Raw genomic sequence first — 13,702 nt, 5'->3', positions numbered from 1 at the left:
CAGGGGCTGAAGTGCCAGAAGCAGGTGTAGCCCCTGACCCCGATGGCTCTCCCTGGCTAGCCATCCCTGGCCCATCTTTTAGGGGGGAGGATGCTGCCGACAGGGGGCCCTCAGAACCTGAACGAGATCCCCTAGTGTCTCTGGTTCCTGGGGTGCTTGAACCTCTTCTACCCATAGTGCAAAGCAACAAGGTGTGAGGTATACAAATGAACACTGCCTGCTGAGCGATGTAGTCTGGCTAAAAGCCTTGCTACCCAATGCTCAGTCTGGTGTTACTTCAGTAAATGCTGCCTAGGAGAATGCCTGTGTCCCACCTTACATGCGACCGTCAGCTCTGTGTCTCTCAGAAGGCTGTGTGCACCTGTACAGAGTGCCTCTAATAGCCTGCAGCTGGCCTGAGTGGGGAGTCTAAGCACTCAGTGCTGACGTCCCGCCCCTCCCCCTCTACCGCCCCCCCTTCGAGTTTTGAAAAAAAAAAAACAAGCGCTTCCCACGCTGGCCGACTCTCCTGTCATGCTTCTGGAGGAAGGCTGGGAGCGGGGGGGGGGGGGAGGCTGGTACAAGATCTGCCTGAACGGCTATCTTCAGAGATGGTGGCCATTAGGCCGCAGAGTCCGGGTGGTATAACCACTTTCTAGACCCCTGTGGTCCCTCTAGCCTGGGGGGAACATTCAAACATGAGAAATCCCTCCTACATCTTACCTTCTTTGCAGCCAGCTTGAGACGCTGTGAGGAAAAAAACACCAACGATGAACACTGAGACAGACAGTCAGCATGTGCAGGTTGTGCTCTTGGCAGCCCCCGGTGGTCACAATAGGCATAGCATGCATTTACCTTAAAGGAGAAAAGCCACTAGAACTCAAAAATTCTGTGGAATCTCCTCTTACCTTATCCAGCCGCAGGGTGCAGTTTACACAGACCCAATCTTCACCTCTCACGGTGGGCTCCGTTTGAAAAAACCGTCAGAGACTGGGGCCCCCATCAGTAGGTGGATCCAACAGTTCTGGGACCGTAAAGCACCTCGCCAGAAATTAGGAAGTTTAAAGCCATTTTCTGATCTGCGGGGTCCAGCTCTCTAAAAAGAGAAGCGTTACGGGTAAAACCTCGTTTCTTCGGACATGAGGCCCGGGTACCATTCAATTCGGCCATGAAAAGACACTTTGAATGGATCCGGTTCGCCTGGCTTGCCCCAGTATAGGATATCAGGATATTCCCTTTGGAGCTCAGCACAGGACATCTTTACACGTCCATCACCTAAGACACTGGCTTAAAAACTGAGGTATCCCTGCAAGGGGGAGGGATTATATAGGGGGTTGAACTTCCTGATAGGGTGTGCCAGTGTCCAATCACCAGTGATACCTATATAACCCATCAGTAATTACTGTGGCTCTGTGTCCCGTGATGTTCGAGAAAGAAAGTTTATTTTTGCTTGCACCTTAACGCACAGATGATAATCTGTGCTGTGAAGCGCATTGTGGGTCACTCAAAACGAACAGGCTGGCAAATTCAATTTTCCACTCAACACAACACACTATCTTCCAGAACACATGCTTTTCCCTTTATGATGTCCAGTTTTAGTCAACCCACCCTTCTCCTATGTAGCAGAGGACGGTCAATGCTGCTGAGAACAAACAGGGACCCAGGCTCAACAAGTGACTGCTTTCGGCTTTAGGAAAGCCTCCACGCTTCCTTAATTTAAGCTTTCTTTTAATATTTTTAGGGATTTTTTTAATGGAAACTCCAGTTACCCCATATCACTCATATCTGCTGACAGAAACCACCCAAATACTAATAAAAATGGTGGTGTTTACATTAAAATGTGCCCCATTCTACAATTTATATTCATAGATATGTAAATCAACTAGATTAGAATCAATAAAAGCATCAAATATAGTTAATAGGGTTGCAGAACGTAATTTATTCACTATAAAATAAAGAGCATTTTTGTTGGGTGTCTATGCATTATACATAAGGAGAATTAAGAGATCATGCCACCATTTCTTTCATAGCAGCGAAGTGCAAAATTTGTAAGGTCCAGGAGAATATCATAGATAAGAAAAGAAAGCATTTATGATTTAATGTGGTTTCTCTTTCCCTCAAACTGCTGCCTCTCTCATCCTCCTTGCTGCCACACAACTTAAATAGATAATATATATTGCACGCACAAATGACAGGAATGAAGGATGTGTTAGTAAATAAGAGAGGGAGAAGAACCTTATAAGAGCCAGCATACATTACTAGAAAATGGAACTCACAGCATAATGCATCACAGATCTGACCTGCAATAAAAAGAAACGGGTTTTCCAATTTAAACTAAAATATAAACTCATAGTTCAGATCCTCCTTATAAAGTAACATGAAAGACTTCCAGCCTATGGCAACCCTCACAAGCAGCAGCAGAATATAAGTCTCCTTGTGTTTATATTTCTTTTGAGAAATTAGTTTGTCCTTGCAAATTAAATCCCCATTGATCATACCCCAGAACAGTAAGGTGTAAGGAAGAACTCCTCCATGATGATTTACCGAAGGGTGCTTAAAGCGGATCTCCAGCCCTCCACCAAAAATTAAATTTAAAAAAAATTAAATGTCAAAAATTAAAAGTCAGCAGCTACAAATACTGTAGCTGCTGACTTTTAGTATTAGGACACTCACCTGTCCTGGGATCCAGTGATTCCGGCACCCCAGACGATTTTTCAACCAGCTCTTTGGTGCTGCCGCCGCCATTCCTCTTGATAACAAAACTTGTCATCACATAACTCCAAGGGCCGTCATTTCCCAGTCTGAAAATGCTAGTTGCTTGGCTGTCATACTGACCCTCTAGCGTCAAAGCTTACTGAAATATGTATGCAATTCTGGGTCAGTGGCACAACTTATTAAAATCAGAGCTTGCTCGACAACTAGTATTTTCAGGAGATCTGCAATTGCAGCGCATGTGTTTCTCTGATGAGAGGTGTCCTTTACCGGGGGTCCACGTACAATTTAAAGGAAAAGTGCACATTTCCTGCACTTCACACTTCAAATCTCTATCTCTCTGTGGTGACATTTGTTAAACAGGATATACTTCACCTAAATCCCAGTCTCATGTAATCTGTATTGTGCAACTTCCCGGGAACGGTCCGTCTCCAAACACTGACAGACTTCCACCTAAATTAATGAAAAAATGCACCTCAACAATCACCCAAGGTTTAGGTAAATATATATTATATAACAAATGGTCACCATGGGGAGATGGAGCTCTAAAGCAGCACTTATACTAAAGGCCTCTTGCACACGATACTCCTGTTTGAGCAACTATTTTTTCAGCCGTTTTTTTTTTTTTGGTATGTATTTGCGCATATTTTCGCACATAATGCGTTCGCACAAACCTTTTCTCACGTTCACAATATGTTAATGGACATTTGCGCACAAATGTGCATGATTGCAGTATATGACTGGTATGTTCATCTAATTGAGTCAACAGTTACCTCAGACCAGACAATCCTCATAATAGAACATGCTGAAAGCAGAGTGCCAATAAGAAAAGCTAGGTGTTCTGCTCTACATTGGGGTATGTATACATATGAACCTTCTGAATGACTGCTGTTTATGTTCAGCTCTCTTTGCAGCAGAATGGACACTACTGCAGGGTTCACAGATTTCCTTATGAAGACTACGACAGATTGGGGTTGAATTACTTAAATTAGAGAGTGCAAAATCTGTTGCAGCTCTCCACAGAAACCAATCAGCTTCCAGGTTTTCTTTTGTCAAAGCTTAATGGCACAAGCTGAAGTTAGAAGCCGATTGGCTACCATGCACAGCTGCACCAGATTTTGCACTCTTCAGTTTTAGTAAATCAACCCAATTGTGTATTTTAGCATTTGGAATCAGCATCAAACTGAAGGCATGATACTGCTGCTTTAGACTTGGCGCTGATTCCGAGCTACCCAGTATGTTCCCTATAGAGTTCAGCACACATTAGAAAAGGGCTGAACAGCTTCCACTTACACTGCTATGGGAGAACACATGCACTGACACTTGTTCTGCCTACTGTTGCATAAGTTGCCTTAAGCTAACCCAGCACTGTGACAAAAGTCTTAATGCAAATTGCGCCTGCACCAGAATCAACCATTTAGGGCAGCAGGACAGACTATATATAGCCACATTAGTGACTAGAACTTTATCTAGTTATTGAATCGATGTGTGCATGGTGCATCTAAATCTGTACAAAAAAACAAAAAAAAAGCATTTACATTGCAGCCCTGTCAAAAGACACAGTGGCTGCAAGCAATCACACCCAGACAGCAAGGAACAGGTCATACACTAATTTGTTTCCTTAAATTAAATGGAACTGCGGTCTCTGGCAGCAAAAAGATAAGGAGAACAGAAAAAAGAAATCAGCCACGTCCTAGAAAACCCCTGCCATGCCAGTGCAATCCAGATGATACATTTGGTCTTTCCTGTTCATGAGCTGAGTGTGGATCAAAAGGAACATGTTACATCTGGGAGACTGACAGGTAGATGAGGGTCAGAGGTGAAAGGTTTAGACTCATCCCTTATAATCATGATGAATTAGCAGTGATCTCTCTACACTAGTTATTCCCAATTTTCCCAATCTTCGTCTTCCAACTGAAAAAAAAAAAAAAGAAAAATTATAGTCATTTACAAAACACAAGCAACCATATATACACATGCAGAGTTATTTTTCCTTTTTGGGTAACCTAGTTTGATTATACTTTTCTGTTTTGGGAAGTGGTTTAGGACCAATATATTTGAAACATGTTTATTAATAAGAAATTAGACCCATCACTATTAATGGCATCTCTTTTTTTTATATTTTAAATGGTAAATTTATTGATTTTTCACAAAATACAAAAAACAACGTTAAAGTGGATGTAAACCCCAAAAAATATATATATTTTTGATGTCATAATGTAGAGTATAAGATTTCCTATTATTTGAGCCCAGTCTCGCCACAAAGAGTTAATTCGGCTCCTAGCAATCCTCTTTTATTGTTCAGTGAGATAAATCTTGACAAACAGAAAAACTTTGTCAAATCCTCCCCCTTGCTGTGAGTGACAGGTGATTTACATATCTCGTGCACTAGCCTAAGACATGCATTATTTTTTAATTCCCACCCTCACTCCTTTCTTCAGCAGCTCTGCAAGGATTGGCTGTTCCACACCTCAGCATGATTTGGCATGCTGAAGTCATGTGGTTACTTTCCTGTCTTTTCACTGGATGTTAGAGATCATAGTAGAAGTTCAGTGTAAGAAATACACAGGAGAAATGCATATTGACAAGGGGAGTGTAGAGGTGGGCGAGGAGTCTACTGACATCACAACTCCACCCACCGAGCTCCAGACAACAGACCCACCCACAGAATCTGCAGTTTTTGGGTTCTCATAACAGACAGAGGGGAGACATTTGACAGGTAAGGATACTTGCAGGAGGCATGTATATCCTTATAGATAACCCCTATGGCAGTAGTTTAGAAAGGATGACATTGGGTTTACATCCACTTTAACTATTCAACAGAAAGTATATGGTCATATATTCAAACATAAGCATTTGTGCAGTCACATGTATTACTTTTCAATATACAGCAATTCAAATATTTTCTACTGCTACAAAAAAATAAAAGTAAAAACCTAATACAGGTACTTATAGAGGTGCAATTATCCTACTCAGTCAGTACTGCGGTACCGAGTATCTACTGTTCCCATTTTCATATCAAAGTTCTCCATGCTTACACAAAAATGCTTTGTAAAACCTTCAATACCAGCAGATTTATGCTCCACAGACCGTAACATGGCCTCCATGGGTATTTTACGTCTCAATGTCACCAGAAGCCGAGGTAATCCAGCTGGACTCAAAAATTGAAGTACATCACGGGACACAGAGCCATAGTAGTTACTATGTGGGTTATAGGCCACCTTCAGGTGATGGACACTGGCACGCCCTAAGATAAAAAGTGCACTCCTTATATAACTCCTCCCATTACTGGGAGTACCTCAGTTTTGCAGCCAAGCAATACACGTGTATACCAAAGAAGGGAGGGACCTTGGTGTCCCGTGATGTACGTCAAAGAAAAGGATTTTACGGGTAAGCTGTTATAAAAATCCTATTTTCTTATCGTACATCACTGGACACAGAGCCATAGTACCGTATTTTCCGCACTATAAGGCGCACCTAAGAGCCTTATATTTTCCTCCACATCGGCCGTGCGCCTAATAATCCTGTGCGCCTTATGTGTACACTGAGTTCCAAAATCATTTCCGCTCTGACACAGGGACAAACATTGGCAGCGATAAACCAACCACTCCACTTTGAAGGAGATCTACAATCTAAACAGATCCATCAAACCCCTTTTACATCTGGGCACTAGCACACTGCTGATGCGCTCTGAGTCTCCGCCTGGAGCCACATCACATGGGTTCCTACTCCAGTGCTACACGGCTGGTGTGTGTATCGCTGTGTAAGCGGAGCGCCTCGATCTCAAGGAGACTACTGACTATCCCCGTACGGACCGGGAAGTCATTCGTCCCTTCACATGAACTGTATCTCCAGCGCAGTGTGGCCGGTGTTTCTCCTACCTGTGAGCTGGGCAATCTACTTTTGGTGATACCGCTGATCAGTAGGAAGTAGTAAATAGTAGAATAAAGTACAAGTAAACTCACCGTTTTGTCTCCATTACCTTTTTTTGGTAGATCGTATGTTTTAGCATGCGCCTTATAATCCGGTGCGCCTTATGGTGCGGAAAATACGGTAGTTACTATGTGGGATGTCCCATAGCAATGGCAACTGAAGGGAGGGAGACATAACAAAAAGTAGAGCATTAAGAGACTAGAGGACTCATACTGCAGTCTGCAGTACACTGCACCCAAAGGCGATATCCTCATGACCTTTTACATCAATTTTATGGAATCTAGTAAATGTATGGACTGAAGACCAAGTTGCGGCCCTGTAGATCTGAGCCATGGAGGCCTGGTGATGCACCGCCCAAGAAGCGCTAACAGCCCTGGTGGAGTGCGCTTTAACATGAAAAGAAGGAATTTTCCTCTTTAGACCATAAGCTTGAACAATCACTTGACGAATCCATTTGGAAATAGTACATTCTGACGCTGCCTGTCCTCTTAGGACCGTCTGGCAATACAAACAAAACATCTGTTTTGCGGATCTGAGTAGTAACCTTTAAATAGACTTTGACCGCTCTCACTACATCAAGAGAATGTAGTGACCTCTCTTCCATAGACCGAGGTTCTGGGAAAAAGGAAGGAAGGACAATATCCCGGTTTAAATGAAAAACTGTCACTACCTTTGGTAGGAATCTATTATGACTAATCAAATATGGTTCTTTACAAGAAAGAGCCGCCAACTCCGAAACTCTTCTGGCAGAGGATATGGCAACCAAAAAGATTATTTTCCTCATTAAGAGGACCAAGGCAATATCCCGCATGGGCTCAAAAGGCTGTTTTTGTAAAGCCAAAAGGACTAAATTCAAATCCCAAGGGTTGAGAGGTGTCCTGACTGGAGGATTAATCTGCGTTACCCCCTGAATAAAGTTACGAACCAGAGATTGAGAAGCAAGAGGCCGTTGAAAAAATACAGATAAGGCCGACACCTGGCCCTTGATAGTACTTAAGGCCAGCTTCATTTCTAATCCCATCTGTAGGAATTCAAGGGATCCTACCTATGACAAATTTTCTGGGGTGCCAACCCCTGGATTCACACCAGGAGACATATGCCTTCCAGACTCTATAATATAGGACTCTGGAGGCCGGCTTCCTAGCATTAACCAAAGTAGAAACTACTGAAGGTGACAGCCCACGGTCCTTTAGCATGTGGGTCTCAATAGCCAAACCGTTAAATTTAGCGTTTGTAAGGTAGGATGGAATACCGGACCTTGCGCGAGAAGGTTTGGCTACAGTGGCAGGGTCCCCTACAGCCATCTTTATGATCTCGGCAAACCAAGATCTCCTGGGCCACGCTGGGGCCACCAGAATCACCTCCTTCCCTTCCTGCTTGATCCTGCAAAGAAGGCGCGGAAGCAGCAGAACCGGAGGGAACACATAGATTAGTGAAAATTGATCCCATGGAAAGACCAAGGCGCCTGTTCCGCATGCCAGCGGATCCCTCGTCCTTGACACAAAGTTGTCGACCTTGTTGTTGAATCTGGACGCGAACAGATCCACATCCGGAAAACCCCATCTTTGACATATCGACAGAAAAATGTTGGGGTGAAGGGACCATTCTCCCGGAAACAATTGTTGGCAACTCAAGTAGTCCGCCTGCCAATTTTCTATCCCTGGAATAAAAATCGCCGACAGGCAAGGGACGTTGCTTTCTGCCCAAGATAGAACATGAGTCACCTCTCTTTGGGCTGCTTGACTTTTCGTGCCCCCTTGGTGATTGATGTAGGCCACCGCCGTGGCATTGTCGGATTGGATCCTGACAGGACAATTCTGTAGTCTGAGCGTCCAGGCTTCTAGGGCCAGGCGTACTGCCCGAATTTCCAGAATATTGATGGGCAAGGTCCTCTCTGACTTGGACCACTTCCCTTGGACAGATGCTTCTTCCAGGACTGCTCCCCAGCCTAGAAGGCTGGCATCCGTTGTTACCACTCTCCAGGATACTGGTAGAAAGGATCTCCCCTGTTGAAGATTGGTGGATATCAACCACCAATTGACTCACCTCAGGGGATAAGCGCATTGGAAAGTCCAAAGCCTGGCCCTTTTTGTTCCAATTTGACAGAATACTGTTTTGCAGCAGTCTTGAAGGATTTTTCTTTGCTTTGACAAGCCGAATCAGTTCCCTTATGGAACTAATCCTTTCCTGGGGTAAGGATACCCTCTTCTGACCTGTATCTATGATCAGCCCCAAGTACTGCAATCTATTTGATGGTTTTAAGGAGGATTTCTCTAGGTTGAGAATCCAGCCTAGGAATTCGAGGTAACTCATGACTGACGGTAAACTTTGGTTTCGGCGTGTAACTGACTGATCTACTAATGACTCGTTTCCACTGAGCGGATCGGTTCGGTACGCTATTTTGAGTGTTTCCATTATGAAAGCGGCCCATACAACCGAACCGCACCATTAAGGGTCCTGCTTCAGATGTGGGGCCATAGAAAATGGTACAGTTCGGTTAGGGCGGAGCTACGATACATTCCACTGATTGGTGGACGTGTGACGCCATGCTAGGCATTTTTTCTAAACTCACGTATGGCCCCTGTTGGTCCGACTTGCAGTGGAAACGCTCCCCTGAAGAAGCCAGACCATTCTAGGCCTTCCAAACTGTACCGACCCGAAACGAGGCATAAGAGCAGATCGTCTAAGTAGGCTAGAATTGTTATACCCTGAGCCCTTAACCTGGCTAATGAAGGGCCAGGATCTTTGTGAATACTCGATGTGCACTAGCTAGACCGAAAGGCAGAGCTACAAACTGAAAATGACGATTTTCTACCTCGAAGCGCAGAAATTTCTGATCAGCGGGGAAAAATTGGCACAAGGAGATAGGCATGTCGGTCAATGCAAAAATTCTCCTCCTTGTAGAATGGAGACAACTGATCGGATTGACTCCATGCGAAAGGAACAGATATTCAAGTGCCGGTTTAGATCCTTGAGATCTAAAACGGGTCTGACCTCCCCGTTTTGTTTTGGCACCGTGAAGAGGTTTGAATAAAACCCTGATCCCTGCTCTTCAGTGGGAAGAACTTCTGATATCACTTTTTGAGACAAGAGATGATCCAGAGCCAGAAAGAGAGACTACCTTTTCCCTGGGTCTCTGGGAACGTTTGATCTTAGAAAACGAGGAGACGTGAATTCTCGGAGTTCTAGCTTGTAACCCAGAGAAATTGAGGAAGCCACCCATCTGTCCTGACATTGTTCCTGCCAGATCTTTGAAAAGTGTAGAAGCCTTCCCCCACTCAAGCGTGCAGGGGTGCCCCTTCATAAGGAGGCTTTAGTATTTTGCTTCGTGGGTTTCCTGCCCCAGGTCCTCTTTTGGCCCTGGGACTGCCCTTGAGGTCTTCCTCTTGAACCTGACGGTGGAGGCCGTCAGACTGCCTGGAGGCTGATGCCCCCAGAACTGGAGAAGATGCACGTTTAAAAGAAACAAAGTTTAAACTTCTTCTTCACTGGTAAAAGAGAACTTTTCCCATTAGAAATTCTTTGGATGTACTCATCCAGATCATCTCCAAACAACCATTCACCATGAAATGGGAAACTAGCTAAGAGCTTTTTACATGGCGCTCCGGCTGACCAATTTTTCAACCATAGGATTCTACGCACATGTACCAGCCCTAGCATAATCCGTGAGGCATGGAGAATAGAATCTTTCATAGCATCTACTGTGAAGCACAGTGCTGATATACCAGCCAACTGCTGGGCCTGCTGATCAGGAATAAATTTGAGTACCTCTACAAACTGGTCCTTTATGGACTGAGATACTCCAATCGCCGCCAATGCCGCCTGAACCTGCAAGAGAAATGTTGTTTTTAAAAAGAAATTCCAACTTCTTATCTGTTAGATCCTTCAACATTTGTAACTTTCAGGCCCCAAGAAGGGCAAGAGAATCAGTGGGCATATGCATTTGAAGAAATGGAGTGATCTGTTAGGCATCAGGTTCTCCCCAGCGACACCAGCCAACGATTGGCCTCCCTGGGTGAGGTAAAGAATCAGGTCTTGCATTTGTGCACTACTCTGAGCTTCGCAGGGTATAGCATACTGTATGGTAGACTGCGTTCTCGGAGGTCGCAATTTCACACTTTGGAACGCTGCCTGCTGTTTCTGTGTCGCAGCGGAGAAGTACAGAAAGATGGTGATGTGGTTTTTGTTATAAAGCAAATCAGGCATGTTCCAGGCACTCTGCAGGATGGTTTCTTTATCCCTGAAGTTCAGGAACCTTGCTAGTAGGGGTCTAGGAAATCTCCCCAGTGGAGGTGCCCTGAGCGGGACCCAGTGAGCGCTTTCAATGGCAAATAGATGGGAGAAACTTTCCTCTCCAAAGGTTCACTTTAACCAGGTGAGTAGAAATTCTTTAGGGCATTTACCCTCTGAGCCCTCGGGGAAACCCAGGAACTGCAAGTTGTTCCTGCGGAGCCTGTCCTCAATATCCCCCAGTTTGGCTTCCTGGGACTTGTGGTCCGCCGCCATCTCTCTGGGTTGAGGTCATCCTCCACTGCACTAATCCGTTGCTCAGCGTTAGATATTCTATGCTTTACTTTGTGCACATCATCTTTAAGGATTGAAAAATCCCCTCTAAGGGTCTCTATTTAAGTGGATAGAGATGCATGGCAGGATTTTATGGTTTCCAAGATCTGTGACAGGGACAGCTCTCCTACCTTATCGCCCGCTGTTCTTGGAGTGGAATCTGCAGATGGAGAGGCTATTGGAATAGCCAGAGGATCCGTGGTGTCCATCCACTCTGTCTCACCTTCAGCCCAGGGCTGTCATCCACAGCAGGAAACCGCAGTGGGTCCCGAGTGTCCTGGGCGCCATTTTGTCCCTCCTCGTGTGCGAAGTCGGAGAGCCGTTCAGCGGGTGTCTGCTGCGGGTTCGGTCCATATTTAACTACGGTCTAGTGCCTGGGATGTTCAGACAGTTGTCAGGCCAGTGTGGAGCTGAAAATCAGGGTTTTTCGGCTACAAAGGATGATGTAGGATCTTGGCGTGGTCCGGAGATCCAGAAAAAAGCTGCTTACATACCGGAAGTCAGGCACGCCCCCCCCCATGGCATCTCTTTAGTATGAATTTCATATCATGATCTTGAGAGTCTGTAATAGTTATTTGATCAATGGACATGTGTAATTTGTGTGGGATTTTTTAACACAATATATAAAAAAGAAATATATAGCACCTAACACAATTTTTTTTTATAGCCCATATCAGTATAGCTTTTAAAAAGAAAATCCAATCTTAATTATATTATCCAATCCTGAATCTATTAAATGTGAAAATGACACTTGAAACAAGTATGTGTTTTTTTTTTTTTTTTTGTAACAGAATCAGTATGATATACAGCATAATAATCTGTAGGAACATCTCTCATGTCAAACTACATTCTATATATATAAAAGCACTGTCAAACACCAATGTCCTAACAATATCTGTAAGTATACACCCACCTCTCCAGACACCTCTACACGAGACAAGGCCATCTGTACTTCCTCCTCTGTCATATCAAAGTCCTTCTCCCAGTCCTCACTGACGTCCGTACTGGACCCTGAGAGTAGAGATGAAAACTATTTAACTGAAACCCACAAGTACATAACACCAAAAAAGTGAATTGAATAGGTAACTGATGAATGATTACTTAAAACAGAAGTCTGCTACATGGCTATAGACATAATAGAACTCCAAATAAATGGTTTACTACGTTCACCTTTCTGTCCATTGTTAGAAGGTGTTGATTTGCCACTGTCACTGTTAAGTTCAAACACACGAAGGTCTGAGGGTTGATCTTCTTTTCGAATAGAGCTCTGTGTATTGACTTTGGCCACTGAATGTTCCTCGGAGTCTAGGACTAAGTTCACATCTGGTTTGTCTTCTTGTACCTCATCAGCTACTACAGCTGGAATAGCAGAGGATTCAGCTGGAGCTTTGGGTCCATGGTAAGCAGGGTTGTCAATCTGAGTGATTGGGGAGATGCTTTCACTGCTCTCAGAGGGGCTTGTCAGACAAACAGTTTCTTTGCACTGTATGTTTGGCTCCTCAGAACTGCTTTGCACATTAAGGGCTGGAATGGCAGCTGAAGATATCCTAAACTTCTCAATATTTGAAACACGAGGTGATCCAGATCCAATAAAGTCCTCTGGGGAATAAAAGACAGGAAAAATATGTTTTTAGGCCATAATTACAGCAATGTGCTGTGGCTGCTTGAATACAATAGTGTACATTTCATCATCCACTCTGAACAGGATAAAGGAATCTACTGATTTTCTTTTGCAGTATGGCTAGCTTAAAGTGTTTGTAAACTTCAGACATGAAATATGAACAAAGCATATCCCTCTAGTGTGTGTACTTGTCTCAAATAATAGCACTAGGTGTCATTTCAGTCTGCTGCCTCATTTCCTTGCCATCTGCATGAAGCACTTCGGACAAGTTTTCCTGACACCAAGAGAAAAAAAGTGACAGGGGAGGGAGCTCCAGCTGATTGACAGCCTCTGCTCTGTTTCTGTGTGCTCTGTAAAGGGTGTGTGTGTCCCTTCCATCCAATCAGCTCAGACAACCTTTATAAATTCTGGACTTTGAATGGAGGTAGAGAAAAAGAAGACTGCAGATAAACAGGTACAACTTATGTAGGAGGATTTGTTTAATCTCTGTGAATCACCTGAGCACAGTCACTTCACTGGGTATTACAACAACTTTAGGTCTGTCACTGCACTAATTACACTGTTAGGCAGTCAGAATGATTCAGGTACAATATTGCTCATAAAGCCCCTCCCCCAAACGATAGCAATATGATTTCTGTTTCCACGAAGGCTGGCCATACATTATAAAATTTTCTTTCCTTCAACTAGGGTTTTAAGGAAAGAAAATTGCTCGATTTGCCTATCATCACAGTCAGTGTTGATAGGGGAATCCCTCCCGCTGCGCTATTGTATTCTGACAGCGGGAGGATTCCCAGCCATCAGAATACAATGATCGCTGCTGGTGGCTATAGACGCAGGTAGTGATCATAAAAACAAAAAAAAGCCATCAGACTGCTTGTATTGAAGTTGATCGAT

General features: G+C 44.1%; 1 protein-coding gene across 2 annotated transcripts in view; it reads right to left on the bottom strand.

Moving 5' to 3' along the window:
* Window positions 1–1,898: 1,898 nt before the first annotated feature.
* Window positions 1,899–13,702, bottom strand: part of BSDC1 (BSD domain containing 1) — a 52,452-nt gene continuing 40,648 nt past the window's right edge. For both annotated transcript variants that reach the window (XM_073615365.1, XM_073615364.1), the window contains 3 exons: window positions 12,358–12,786; window positions 12,101–12,198; window positions 1,899–4,605 (listed from right to left, as the gene is read on the bottom strand). In XM_073615365.1, coding sequence (XP_073471466.1) covers window positions 4,573–4,605; window positions 12,101–12,198; window positions 12,358–12,786 — 560 coding nt within the window. In that variant the 3' untranslated portion in view covers window positions 1,899–4,572. The remainder of the gene's footprint in view (window positions 4,606–12,100; window positions 12,199–12,357; window positions 12,787–13,702) is intronic.

This window comes from Aquarana catesbeiana, linkage group LG02 (assembly GCF_042186555.1).
Source record: "Aquarana catesbeiana isolate 2022-GZ linkage group LG02, ASM4218655v1, whole genome shotgun sequence".
Lineage (NCBI taxonomy): Eukaryota > Metazoa > Chordata > Amphibia > Anura > Ranidae > Aquarana > Aquarana catesbeiana.
This window is presented reverse-complemented; position numbering and strand designations above follow the sequence as displayed.